The sequence below is a fragment of the Tympanuchus pallidicinctus genome, unplaced genomic scaffold (assembly GCF_026119805.1).
Source record: "Tympanuchus pallidicinctus isolate F22 unplaced genomic scaffold, pur_lepc_1.0 scaffold16, whole genome shotgun sequence".
NCBI classification, from domain to species: Eukaryota; Metazoa; Chordata; class Aves; order Galliformes; family Phasianidae; genus Tympanuchus; species Tympanuchus pallidicinctus.
Window position 1 is genome coordinate 1307501 of NW_026294679.1, and position 13894 is coordinate 1321394.

The 13894-nt window shown below is 40.3% G+C and overlaps 1 protein-coding gene and 1 long non-coding RNA gene across 14 annotated transcripts in view; one reads left to right on the forward strand and one right to left on the reverse strand.

Annotated features, from left to right (window-relative positions):
* The window catches only part of LOC128077617 (uncharacterized), a 31607-nt gene extending 19998 nt beyond the window's left edge, over nt 1-11609 (reverse strand). Inside the window, exons 1-4 of the long non-coding RNA XR_008205100.1 lie at nt 11505-11609; nt 10938-11115; nt 7946-8050; nt 6915-7156 (exon numbers count right to left, since the gene is read on the reverse strand). This is a non-coding gene — a long non-coding RNA (uncharacterized LOC128077617). The remainder of the gene's footprint in view (nt 1-6914; nt 7157-7945; nt 8051-10937; nt 11116-11504) is intronic.
* EBF3 (EBF transcription factor 3) overlaps nt 1-13220 on the forward strand; it is a 115767-nt gene extending 102547 nt beyond the window's left edge. For 4 of the 13 annotated variants that reach the window (XM_052677037.1, XM_052677038.1, XM_052677039.1 and 1 more), the window contains 4 exons: nt 1-68; nt 1246-1434; nt 1855-2052; nt 7895-8108. The exon at nt 1-68 is cut by the window's left edge and continues 110 nt beyond it. In XM_052677037.1, coding sequence (XP_052532997.1) covers nt 1-68; nt 1246-1434; nt 1855-2052; nt 7895-7926 — 487 coding nt within the window. In that variant the 3' untranslated portion in view covers nt 7927-8108. Of the gene's footprint in view, nt 69-1245; nt 1435-1854; nt 2053-7894; nt 8109-8212 lie in introns of those variants that run through there. The other 9 variants (XM_052677040.1, XM_052677041.1, XM_052677042.1 and 6 more) reach the window with 4 other exon arrangements.
* The last annotated feature ends 674 nt before the right edge of the window (nt 13221-13894 follow it).

The window sequence follows — 13894 nt, forward strand, 5'->3', positions numbered from 1 at the left end:
GGGAGTGAACTCGTTTAGCAGCCAGCTAGCAGTCAATGTTTCAGAAACATCACAAGCTAACGACCAAGGTATGTGGGCTTTCAAGAGTTAATCCTTCTTGGCTGTGTTTGGACAGTGCCTATTAATATTGGCTAATGTCAGCGCTGTGTTCTACCTCTTTCTCTCCTTGTTGTATGTCTGAGCGCGCGATGAAATGCCATCTTTAACTTTCTCATAATACCTAATTCTTCCTGTTCTTCTGTTTACTGTTATCGTAAAGCATCTCTGGTGGAAAAAGAAATTGGCAAAGCCTAGAAAGCTCTTTATTATTCACAGTAAATATACAGTGTGTTTGTTTATTATAAAATAATTATGTCTAGGTATCTCCACCTGTTTCTGAGTATTTGCACAGATAAATCTAATTTGATGTCTGTGATTGTAAAGTATTTTGTTTATAAGCATGTGTGACATATATGTTACTAATAAAAGAAATAGTTGATTTAATTTACATTTCGTAATTGAAAACGCATGTAGCATATTGCATTTAAAATTAATTTTGATACTAATGAAAGGAGTGAGACCAGATTATTGGATATGTTCAAAACCGTATTTTTTGCTTGCAACATAATTATTAAATTGATTGCTCAGATAGAAAAAAATGTTGTTTAAAATCCTGATTCTGCTATCTTTCCTCTTATAAGAGATTGTCTTTTAATGCATTTCCAAGCTAATAAGCCTTATAAAATTCTGCGCTTGATCTTGAATTAGTTTTCACTGATGACTACACCTTACGAAAGTGCCAGCTTATTGTTAGTATAAAAATACCAATCATAAAACGAAGACCCCAAAACAGCCTTTTAAAGTAACTCACTGCAAACAATAAAGTCTTTCTCGCCAGCTCTGGCATTTGAAGGTCTGAAAGTTCACGCAGTGTGTTGGTACCAACCAGGACTCAAGCCTGTTGATAATTGCTACTAAAGACAAACGCGAAGCAAACTGACACAGCTGGATCGAAGAGAGCTTTTGTTGGCTGTCTATGCTAAGAGGAGAGACAACATAGAGTGCTCGCAGATGATTTAAGTAGGGTTGGCGTGATAAGGTTATCTCAAACTGCAAGAGTTGATAGGGCAGTAACAGACAACTCAAAGCAAAGCTGTGCAATCAATTAAAACTGTGTAATATATGATGCATGAGGAAACCCCCCAGCCCTAAGTTTATATTATAAAATAACATTATTTTTTTGGGGTGGGGGGGTTTCTAACACAGTAGGTTACAGTCGCAACACAAGCAGTGTTTCCCCGCGAGGATATGTTCCGAGCAGTACTCCTCAGCAGTCCAATTACAACACAGTCAGCAATAGCATGAATGGATATGGCAATGCCGGCATGCCCAATCTAGGTGTACCAGGTTCCCCTGGATTTCTTAATGGCTCCTCAGCTAACTCTCCTTATGGCAGTAAGTGTCTATTTTTGGTAACACATCATCATATAGATTCATATTTACTACAAAATCAAATACTTGCATTGTTTTGATTTTCTATATCGTGAGCTACTGGATAAAAGGAGGGGTGACTCTGGAGGCTGGACGTAAAAATGAATTTAATAAATTGATCTGTTTGTGCCATAATACATTCTCAGATAGAAAAAAAAAAAAAAAAAATTGGACTGCACAATTTGTAACAAAAGTCCAACACAAAAGAGTTTGCCTGTTATCCAGAGAGTGGCCAAGCCAAGGCATTTCATTTCTTTTTTTTTTAATATATATTTATATATATTATATATATATATTTTAAAAGGCAAGGCCCTATCACTCTCTTTTTCCGTGTTTGCCGTGAAAACCTCAATCTGAGTCCTGATTATTTTTGCTTTATTGCAGTAGTGCCGTCAAGCCCTACCATGGCAGCCTCTTCGGTCACCCTCCCTTCAAACTGTAGCAGTACACACGGCATTTTCTCATTCTCACCTGCCAATGTCATCTCTGCAGTGAAACAAAAGAGCGCCTTTGCTCCTGTTGTCAGGCCCCAAGCCTCTCCTCCACCATCTTGCACCAGTGCAAATGGAAATGGACTTCAAGGTGAGCCGGATCTCTCAATTTTCTTTGTATTGCTTTTTGGTACATACACTAGAACTACTGATGGTTTGTGTTGGAGAAAGGTACCTTACTGTATTTTTTGGTTTCTGATGCTCTCATGGTGATGTAGAAGAAGTAGAACAGCGCACATGACATGCTAAGATTTTAAGCAAATCTGAGGCCAGTTTTCATATTTACCGTTCAGAAAACTCCAGTTGTCGTGACATTTTCCCTCAAGATTTCATACATTGAATATTAATGTAAGAACGTATCCCCTGATGCTTCTTGGAGGTTTTGTCTACTCCTTGCATTTCCTTATACACCTCTGAATACAGTCATATGGACGTTTGAAGACAGCAACATTCCAGCGTAACGTGATGCAATTTCCTCACTTTACATGAGATGCAACAGGTATTGTCAAATGCTCCAAATTAGGAGAAATCAAGCTCTTATTGAGCAAAGCTTCCCTTGCACCATCTAGCCACTTGTGCAGTGGATTTGCATGCTCTCTGGGCCATAATTCACTCACTAGTGTTACATTTGTTACTTCCATAAGTGAATATCCAGTATTTTAACTGAATTAGGCAATTACAAACTATTTCTTCTCTCTCTCTTTTTTTTTTTTCTAATCTGCACAAAATTCGTGTGGTGTAGCACAATGAATAATTTGAAAATTGGTCACCTGCTGGTAGTGGGGCAGGAGGAACTATGATACAGTGTATGTTTTGTGGAAGAACAGAAATACGAGCAAAGACGCGTTCCCTTTTGTGGCATATTTTAAAGTTGAGAAGGTAGCCCTGTCCCATTCATTACAATCATGGAAAAGGTTTGCTTGCCTGTGTTCTCCAAACAAAGAACCTATCCCACATGGCAGCACTGCAATTCAGTGAAATTCAGGAAATCAGAAAGTGCTGCAGACAGTGTCACCTGGGGGCTGCGACTCTTCTTCACTTTCTTAGCTAAGATCAGGTAACTCTTATTTATTCATAGCGTTGTCACAATACCCATAACAAGATGAGCACTCACTGCCAAACAGGTGAAGACGTACACTGCAATTTGCCAGGCTGCCTGCTGATTTTGGATACCTCTGTTCTGTGATATCTACCTCAGGGCACTTCCAAGAAACCTCATCCTACAGAACTGACTGCCCACCAACGGTCCTACCATTCCAGACCAGTGTCTCAGAATGAATGTCCCTGTATCATAGCTTGTTAATAACTTCTTGGTCCAGAGAAGATAGCATCTGAGAGCTTATTATGCACTCAGGTCAATGAAGGACTGAGGATCCAGCTGCACAAATATTATTGTAGGGTGGATGTTAAAGAAAAGGGTAATCAGATTAACAATTTACGCCACTGCATAAGTCTTTCAAGTTGAAGCTTGACTATGCTGCAGTATATAGAAAACCAGACCAAGCATAAGCAATATTCTTAGAGAAGATGATCCATTTGTAAAAATAATCCTACTTTCTTCCATATAAAAATATAAAGCTTAAGAATTAAAAGAATATATGAATATAAAAATTAAATAGTTGCCATTTCAGCAGGCGAGTAAAGGGCTTCCCACTTGCTATCCAAGGTTTCAGGTGCTTATAAGATCTAGGTAACTGCAGAGTGGGGTTGTCAGAAGAGTGTGAGCAGAATGCCCAATTCCCAACAGACACCGAGCCCTAATCTCCTCCAGCACCTCCAGCCCTCCCAGTAATCATCCACTGTCACCCTCAGCTGAAAAATGCCCTTTGTGTAAAATCCTGGCAGCCCATTTGGAGTGCACCAGTGCTGACTTAGTTGAGCTGAAGGCCCAGCTGTCCCCGTGCTGAGGGTGCTGTGACCCAAGCGGCAGACCTGGCATTGCCCACAGTGAATTCCCTCCTGCAGGTGCTGCTAAAGCTCTAAGGATTTTTGGTTACATACCCCAGAGACCTGAACCGTTGTGTTACAGAGCTGTCCCTGCAGTACTCAGCATGCGAAGCTTCTAAAACATGAGGGCACTTAGAAGGTTCAGCCTGAGCTGATGGCAGAGCAGGGGGTTTCCACTTCCTATTTTCTTAGTTATCGTTGGACACAGAGCCCTTTTTAAAGTTTAATTACTCTCTTTCTGAGCACTGAACAAGAGGCCGTGCAGAAACCTCTTATTTTTTGTTCAGCAACCAAACTGAAAATGGTTGAGGTGTTGATCTGGGGAAAAAAAAAAATCATGCTGTCCTCACCCTGCTGAGACAGCAAAACCAAATCTTGCATTGAACAAAATGACACAGAGAAATATCAGGAAAGTCCTTCTGGTCTGGTAATTACAGCACCAACTTCCAGGCTGTGGCAAAAACTCTGATTATTTATGCAAGGTAGCACTTCACCTCCAGAGGAAAGTTGGAACAGGGCAGTTGGGGTAAAATCTGTGGGTTTGGGTTGTGTGAGAGAAAATCAAATTGCACCTGACACATCCATGTGAGTGCCTTCATCACCATGCCGAGGGGCATCAGCATTTTTATCCAACCAGAGCTGCCCAGGCTGAGCTGCTGGCAGAGCAGGGCATTTCTGCTTCCTATTTTCTTAGGTAGTGTTTGACACAGAGCCCTTCCTAAAGGTTAATTACTCACCTGAGCACTGTACAAGAGGCTCGAGAGTTTTCTGATCAGCACGTCAGACCACATTTTGTATGTTAAAATACAACACAGAATATTGAAGACCATCGGGACCGCAGTGGTCCTCAATCAACAGAGCCTCTCTGCACAGCTGAAAGCACCATTAGCAATGGCCGTGGACACTGGGTCAAACTGAGACAGAAGCAAAAAATTCATGGTCACCAGTGATTGTTTTTAAGGTGAACCCTGCAGCTGATGGATCTGGGTAGCAGAGGATGACGTGCTCTTTTAACCTGGAGCAGGGCGTCCTCTCTATTGTTGCTTGTCATTTTCTGCCTACATAATTCTGAACTAATCAGCTGTTTTTCACCCAGCGCTATGGGAGGTGGTTGGCTGTGGCAAGGTATCAGCATGCTGACACAGTCAGGCCATACAACTCCCCATTTTTCACATCAAAGTTTGTTATCACTGTGAACAGATAGTCAGATGAGAACATGGCAAATTCCTATACGCAACAGACAAGGGCAGTGCTTTTATGGGGCTTTGGGGTGTTTACTGCAGCAGTTCTTGCTAAGCACACCCCTGTGGGATTTGTCTGTGCAAAAAAGATTCTGCTCTTGGTTCTTCTGAGATGACTGCCAAGGACTGACCATAGAGAGGTCTGTAACCAACATAGGGACTCAATATTTTCCTAAAGAGATTCAAGAAAGAGGGTAGGAAAAATTCACAAGCATAAAAAGAAGACAAACCAGTGAAATCAGTGCTAAGGTGTAGTCTCCTTCCTTGCTACATTCACGATCCATTCCTCCTCGCGCAGTGTTGTGAATACATGCATCCTTTGCCAATTGATACTGCAATTAGGGTCAGAACTTGGAAACTGCAGCTCGCAGAGAGAGATGCACTGCAAGTATGACTCGCTCCTGTAAGCTTGCAGAATGGAGCCTTTGGGCCCTATCCAAAAAAAAACACAACCTCGTTAACTTTGTATGACTTCCATTAGAGAGCCTATGATCAGAAAGTTAAGCACTTCCATGTTTCTTAAGAGCAGGATGCTAGAATATGGGTTCCTCAGGGCAGAGAGCTTTTTCCTGTTCAAAACAACGGATGTATAAGGTATAAAATATTTTTTTTTGCACAAAAGTACTACCTTGCTGTAAAGTTGGAAGTGTGTTCAGAATTCAGTTTTCAACTGTAATTTTCTTGTAATTGACTTTGAAATCGCACTCTGGATAAGCCTTATGACTGTAATGCAGAACAAAAGGTTCTCTACATTCTTTTAAAACTGCATCCTGCTTAATTTTCCGGTCTCCCCCCAGTTGAAACTATTGTTATTTAAACACTAGCCACCCTGTTTTTCTTTAGGGAGGCATTTGATATCAATTTGCACAGAAAGAACCAGAGAGCAGCAATTCGCGATTGTCAAATGTCACAACTAAAATAAATAGCAAAATAAAAGACTAGAACAATGATTTTGCATCACCTCCCCATTGTGCAACAGATGGAATTTGACAAAAACAGCTGAATAGATTAAACAAAAGATTTCAACCCTTATTCTCCTGAAAAGCATGCAGCAGCTACCTATATTTTCACAAATATGCCCCATCCCTGCAGGCATTCAAGGCCAGGCTGGATGTGGCTCTGGGCAGCCTGGTCTGCTGGTTGGTGACCTGCACACAGCAGGGGGTTGGAACAACATGATCACTGTGGTCCTTTTCAACACAGGCCATTCTATGACTCTACAATTCTAAATCAGAAGCTAATTATGAGCCTTTCAATAAACATGTGATTAAAAAGTACAGGGTAGTATTGCCAGGTATCTGTGTGCTCTTAGCGCGTTTCTGCACACAACTTCTGGAAGAAAAGTCCAGATTCTTTTTTTTTTTTCTGCAAAGTTTTCATGTGAAAAGAGAGCAGAGCAGATGAGCACTGCTCACTCACACTGTACTCAGCATGCTGGCACAGCCCATGTCCCCCCAACACCCCGACATGGAGCAAAGTGATGGATACCAGCTGAACATGAATGCAGGATACAGAAGCGCAATGTATTTTGAGATGACCTGTGCTGATCCTGCTCTCCAGGGTAGCTGGGGGTTGTATTGTAATAGAACAGATCTCCAGTTGGCTTTGGACGCGCTCTCATGGTCACAAGTGCCCAGGCTGGGGGTTTCCCTTCCCATCCTCCGGGGTGAATGGCACAGCCATTCCCCAATGGGATGGGAAGGCCAAAAAGTGAAAGGGAACCCAACCTGTGAAGGGTTGTCCCAGAGCTCTGTGCTCCTCTTACCTTGTTGAATATCCAATGGAAGCGTGGGATGCAGACTGAGTTCTCCTGCTGGAAGCAGTCTCTGTAAATAAATCACCATTCACGAGCTGTTTCGTTTCCAGTTGTGTGACTTCTGTCCCGCTTCAGGTTTGAAACATGCACTGAAATTATAACTGTAGCTCCTGGTTGTTGTAGGGGACTCTGCTACGTCGGGAATGTGTGTGTACACAAGTCTTCCAAACCATAAAGTTGTACCAGGGAATCTGAAATAAATTAATATTGTTGAAATTAATGAACTGAGAAATTGAAGTGCACATCGCTACAAGAACAAATTTATTAATATCTGTTGTACATAAATTAATGAGAAATATCATTATGACAAAAATTAAACAACGCTACAATTAAAGACAGTCTAAATTATGTTCCTACCAAGGAGTTAACCGGAGAAAAAGCAGCAGGCTTTGGCATCTCAGTGTAAAACTGGAGGAAAAAACGAGATGGCGGGATAGGGATATTAATCTCGTGCCTTTTTATAGCAGTCGGTGTATGGATTTGAGAGCAGGTGTACAGCACTCGGCTTTGATCTTAGAGAGTCCTTGACTTGCTTGGCCCCGCTATTGTGATCAAGTGCAATTAGGAGAACGTTGGCATGGAGGTTTTCTGCTCAGGCTCCGGTTCTGGGGAGGAAGCGGAGGTTTGCGGGGCTCTGCTTGCTGGGCCAGGCTGTCCCCCAGGGCTGGCTGCTAACAGAGCTCCGCCAGCAAAAGAGCGTTGGGATCTCCTTTGGAACGGTGCAAGGGCGCTGTGTCGGGAAAGCATTTGTGCAGCCTTCCTCCGCTCCACGCAGTGCTGGATGCCAACGGGCTGCACTATATACACCATATACACATGCTGTGTATATGGGGACACCCCATGTGATGCTCCATGTCCGCCCGCCGCGACCCAGACGTGCCTTGTTGTACAGCATGCAATAACAGCCGGTTTTTCTCTTTTTCTTTTAGCTATGTCCGGGCTTGTAGTCCCGCCAATGTAAAGTCATTTTGTTTACCTACCGTAGCGCCAAGCTTCAAGGATGGGCTTAGGGGACACGTTTAGTATATTAAGACATGCTGATGGAAACAGTGTCTTCAAAACAGAATCAGCAACAAATCGAAATGCTACAAAAAAAAAAAAAAAAAAAAAAAAAAAAAAAAAAAAAAAAAGACTTTGTTTAAAGATTTTATTTAAACTATTAAGAATCTACATGCAAACAACCTACTTCTTCATGAACAATTCCATTTTATTGACTGAATTTTTTCTCATATTTTCACATTTCTCAGTCCTGAAGAATAAGGAAAAAGCGACGCCTATTTTGTATAAAGTTTCTGATTACGTCTTGGCTATGTCTAGTACTTGCTATGTGTTGGGAGAAACTTTGTGGATGCACCATTTTGATTATCATGAAACACTGATGAAAAATGCCTCCGAACATTTTTCTGTACTCATAACTAGATTCACAATGGTTGTGTATCTCTATAATGTGAAATATTTTTTTGTGGTGGAACAAAGGGGGCCAAGGAGGTCATGAGCCATCAAACTGGAAGAAGGATGAATATATGGTCGGAACAAACACCGGGGCGGGGGTGGGCGCGGGAGGGTTTACCATTGCTTAACTTCATCTTAATGAAATGGAACTTTGTAACTTATTGTAGTTAGAAATTGTAACTTTGATATTGAATTCTCTTGCCTTCAACAAGCACACTGACAGAGAAAAAATTGCTACTGTCTGTTGGTAAAAACCTATACTTCCACTGCTAGAGCTTCCTGTTAAGCAAGTGTGATCTGCAACATTTTTTCAACTTTTGCTAGCACTGTATACTATTGCATTCTTAGGCTACTGTGAAGTCTATGTTTCTTGTACCAGAAAATTGTCCTTTTGACTTCTAGATCCTTCTTCCCTAATGTGTTTTGTATGTGGTTATAAAATTGTAGACTTTTGTGATTTTGCCAAAGTTGTAGCTAAATATTTATACACTTGTCTTGAATTTTTTTCAGATCCACTTAAATATCTAGAAAAGCAAATTTTATTCCTTATGAAGCCTGTAAGGAATAAAATAGTCTTACCCATCGCAACACCTTCTTTCACATAAACACTTGCAGTCACTAAGGGAATTTATTTTGTAACATATCAACTATAAATATTGTATTTATCTTTGAAATTTTGTATATTGCTTTTCATCATTTTGTTTTCTTGTATGTATTGGTTTTTGTCATGGCCTGGTTATGGTGATGCTGAGAACAGCATTCAGCCAACAGCAGTTGCCTTCATGTTTTTCTTTGAAGTAAATCAGCGTCCGTGCATTTCATTTGTACTTGGTGAAGTTGCTATTATTTCGACTCTCCATCCTTTTCGTTCCGTCCTTTCTTTTTTTTCTTTTTCTTTTTTCCCTTTTTTTATTATTTTTGAGGAAAAGTCAAATTCATCGTTTATTTTTATATGATTTTTAAGTTATCAGAACAAATAATTTTGAAAAAGAAGTTGTTTGTTGTATAGTCAAACCCAATTTGTGCCACATGGCTGTAATGAATACTAGTAGAATATGTGCATGTGATACAGCCACAAAAAAGAGGAATCTGTTTTGTGGTTGCTTTTTTTTCCCCCCTTTTTTCTTTTCTTTCTTTTTTCTTTTTATTTTTTTTATTTTTATTCCCTTTATTTTCCTTTTCTTTCCTTTCCTTTCGTTTATTTTATTATTATTGTTTTTTGTTTGCTCCATTTTGTTTTATTTCAAAGGCTGTAACAAATCGTTGTTAGCTGCCACCCATGACTTTGCCACGTAGCTGAACTGTGTTTACTGGGAAAAGTCAGAGGCCTAAAAGTTTAAAATAAATTCACTTCTGATGTTTTAATTAAAACGTTTGCCACATTAACTTCTCCGATGCCTTAAAAGTGAACTTCTTTGAAGAACTTTTGTGCTGTTTTATCACAGGCTTACACCACAATTGTTAACCGCTACTTCATTTGGGTGATTTCTGGTGTAAAAGAAAAGCACAAACCCGGTGTACAACTCTATCACTCCTTTATGTGTCTATTTTCTGCTGCACTCTGCATCCTCCCGAACCCTGCACTGTTTAAAACAGAGAAAAGTTTCACTCGAGATCAGGATCACACGTGATTTTTAAACGCCTGGGGTTTGTTTATTTCGGTTTCTCGCTTTTTTTATGGAACTTTTTGTAATAGACCCACAGATGACTGTACTTTTTAAACTGGAATGACCTCCATCGTGTTTTGTGGCTGTTAGTGCCAAATCCATAGTGAGAAATGTTTCTGGTTTTCTTTTACTTTGCACTAAATGGTTTGCAAATGCAGCACTGCAAAACGTTTTGCAAACTGCAGCAGAATTAAGGTTTGAACCAAAAAGGAGGGATCTCTTTTTTTCTTTTTTTTTTCTTTTTTTTTCTTTTTTTTTCTTTTTCTTTTTCTCCTTTCTGGGCAAAAAAATGCACATTTTAGTAAAGTGTTTATTAAAGGGTTTAAAAGAATGATACAGTGTGTCACAGCCAAGAAATGCCCCGCGCGTTTCTTTGGTGATAACCAATAAGGCTTAGCTAAGTGGAAAAGCCTGAGAAGTCACTTTGGAACTGAATTGCCTCAGTTATATTTTGTCTAATGACGTTCTGAGCTAACGAAGAGGTCACGTGTACATGTTAAAAACATCTGCAACTTTCTTCATAACTGCAACCTGTTTGTGTTTTAGATTACTTAGAGCAGCCATCGCTTCATCGTCTCCGAACGGAAAGCTTCACTAAATGGTAGATTTTACTGTTAAAGACCCTACAATAAGATTGTTTTATCTGTACATTTTTTCATATATTTAACTGTATAAAAAAAAAAAAAATGTTCATTTTACACAATATTTAATTAAAGTATTTCTTGTCTGTGAATTTCATTTTTTAGTAAGTTTATCTGGTTTGATTATTAAAAAAAAAAACAACGGACAACACACGAAACAAAAGAATGCAGCACCAGGGCTCTCGTTTCTAACCGCCAGCGCTTGTACTCACGTCTCAATTAAAAACCATAAGCCACGAAATAGGTTTTCCCTGGGAAAAAGCCAGGATCCTGGGAAGGAAGGCAGCAGCCTGCTGCTCCGCCACGGTGATGCGTCCCAGACAGCCCGTATGTAAAGGTAATGGCAGAGCTGCTTCTTTCTGTTCCATTTTCAGATGGCATTGTGAGATTCTGTCAACAGGAAAAGTTATTTTAAACGCAGCATAACCCAAATTTTCCACGCAGTGCTTTCGCACCGAAGGTCAACCTGCTTGTTTTCTCATTGCTGATAAGAAAGCAAATGTTTTTTGATAATTATAACATCGAACACCCTTGGACTCCAGCATGTGTAGTGTGCATATCATGTACCTGAGCGTGAGTGTGCAGAGGTGGGCACGAGTCAAACCTCCTGGGTGCAGGGTGTGTGCATGGGAGGCAGCTCCAGCACCGACCTGAAGCTGAGCACGTGTCTTGGTAAAGGAGGCGGTTCAGCAGGCCACTTCTGCTCCAGCATTACCAGGCACTGCTGGAAACGTCAAGAAGGCACTGAGATAACCAAGCTTGGAAGAAAAAATACGTACAGGAGCAGGTGTGTATTCTGCCATCTGACAGGTAGAGTGCCTTCGGTGCCCTGTGCTTCTGTAGTTCAGTGACGAGTGCGATGAGGAGCTGCAGCACGCTGTAGCTGCATTCTAGAAAGAAGCAAACCCAGGTTATTTAACTGTGTTTCCTCCTATATTCCATCGTTTTTATATTTGATGTTAAAAACAGAGAGCACTTTTGATTATGACTATTATTTTGCATTGACAGCCATTTCACTCTGTGTATGTACCTGCATATCATGTCTATCCACTGGCACAATCAGACACGCGCCACTAAAAATAAGACTTTTTATGGGGATGAAAGTCTGCATGATGCCTACTGGCACTGCTCCTTTTAGGTTCGTTTCAAAGGTTTGAATAGCGAGTGCCTAAATGGTTGGTCTAACGTTCAATACAAAGAAAATACAAAAGAAAATAAAACACACGTTCTGTGTTGAGAACGACAGGTCCTGGAGCGATCCAGCACCCGTGACACATCTATATCCATAGCTTGGCAATCGCCCTGCCAGGAAAATATGTTGTGTCAGCTCACACCAAGTTTAGAAATGCAAAGAAGAAGATGATAAAATTTCCTTAATCGAAATGAAGGAATAGAGTCTCTAAAAGTATATGCCAATTATTGCAGAGCAGATTTTTAAAGTCTTTCAAGCTTTTAAAGATTATTCAAAGCACTTGAAATAGGCTTCAATCTAATGCCTCATTTCATTGCATTAAACAGCCTAGTTAATAAAGAATCAATATATTCAAAGGGCAAGGTTATCTTTTGTCTATAAGGGGTGGTGTCATTCTGAACCTTTTATAGTTCAAATGCTGAAAAAGACCTCATGAAATCCATACTCATCAAGTGGGTCAACTAGAGCAATAAAGAGGCCCCTGAAAGAATGGCTGCGCTCCTTTAAAACAACTATAAGTCTTATCTCCCCCGCATAGTGCTTGCGCAGAATCAGCCAGAAAATGTCAATTTCTCATCAAGACAAGAGGCCCAATGATAATTTTTTTCTAGAGAATACATACAATTAGGAGAATGCAGAAAGGCCCCATCAGTGATTTGTAGCTTATTATGTCACCAGCAAGCTGCGATCTACTGCTAAGCAGATAATAAGGGCTGTTGATAACTGAAGTGTCAATATGCCAAAGAACGATTTTTGAATGTGAGCCCTTGTGCTTTTTTTCCCCTCCTTGTGCAGATCACAGGGCCTGATAACAGAGCATCTGCCAACCGACACCGCGCGCCGGACCACACAATTAATGCCATGAATAAATAGCACAAAAGAGTTTGGATTCTTTATACTCTTTGAGACAATTCCCTGTTTTACCCTTCAAGGATTTCTTTTATGTTCGAATAAGGTTGCTTTTAATGAAATTTAAACTCATCAGAGGAAATCAAAACCCTCAAATCAGATTACAAATTGATTTTTTTTTTTTTTTTTTTTTTGGTCATTTGTCATTATACAATGTACTGCCCTAAGTTTTACAGGAAAAGGAAGAGAAAGTGCAGGGTATTGAGTAAGAGTATGCAAACAGTCTTGGAAAAGGCATATGAAAGAGGAACGTTCCTAAAATTCCACAAGAAAGTTTTAAAGAGTTGATGTGTATCAACACGCGATCGTTACTGTTATGCTCACCATGTGCTGGTTATAAAGAAAAAACTATACTAGAACTTTGAAATGCATACATTAAATCACCAAACCCAAATGATCACTGTTTTTCTTATATATAATGCTAGATGTCTTTGTTACATACAAGGAATTAAATATTATTTCTCCCAGCTCAGGTCAATAGCAGCAGAAGGTGAATCTGAGAGTGGGTCTGGTACCCCTTCCCTTTGGTGACGTTGCCAGTGCAGTCTGGCCAGCTAAAATACGATGCTGGCAACATATGCTATATACAGCCATGATCTTTTTGTTTCCTTCTGCGTTCCAATAAAGTCACTGTTGTACTACCACGTTTTTGTTTTCTCTTTATTTATCAGCTTGAAGAAACGAGATACAGTAAATTGGTTACTAAACGCTAATTTCTGTAGCCTGAAATTTTTAGAGGACTTCTGTTGTGATGTGACACTGTTTTCCACTTGCCCTGAGATAAATGAAAAGATCTGAGAAACTTCTTTGTAACAAAGGAAGGCATTAATTTCCCCAGACCACTGGGAATGGTGAGTGCAAAACAGATCTGCTCCAAGCAGACAGAGCTCACAGCGTTGTATAGATTGCTCAAAACCAAACAGCCCACCAACCAACCACAAACTAACAAAAATGGAAACTGAGTCCAGAATTGGTCTGTGTAATACAGCCAACAAGCTCTGAAGTTGCCCTGTACTGACAGTGGGATTAGCATAGGGACAGCAAGGGGAAGGAGGAGATCAGCCAGGA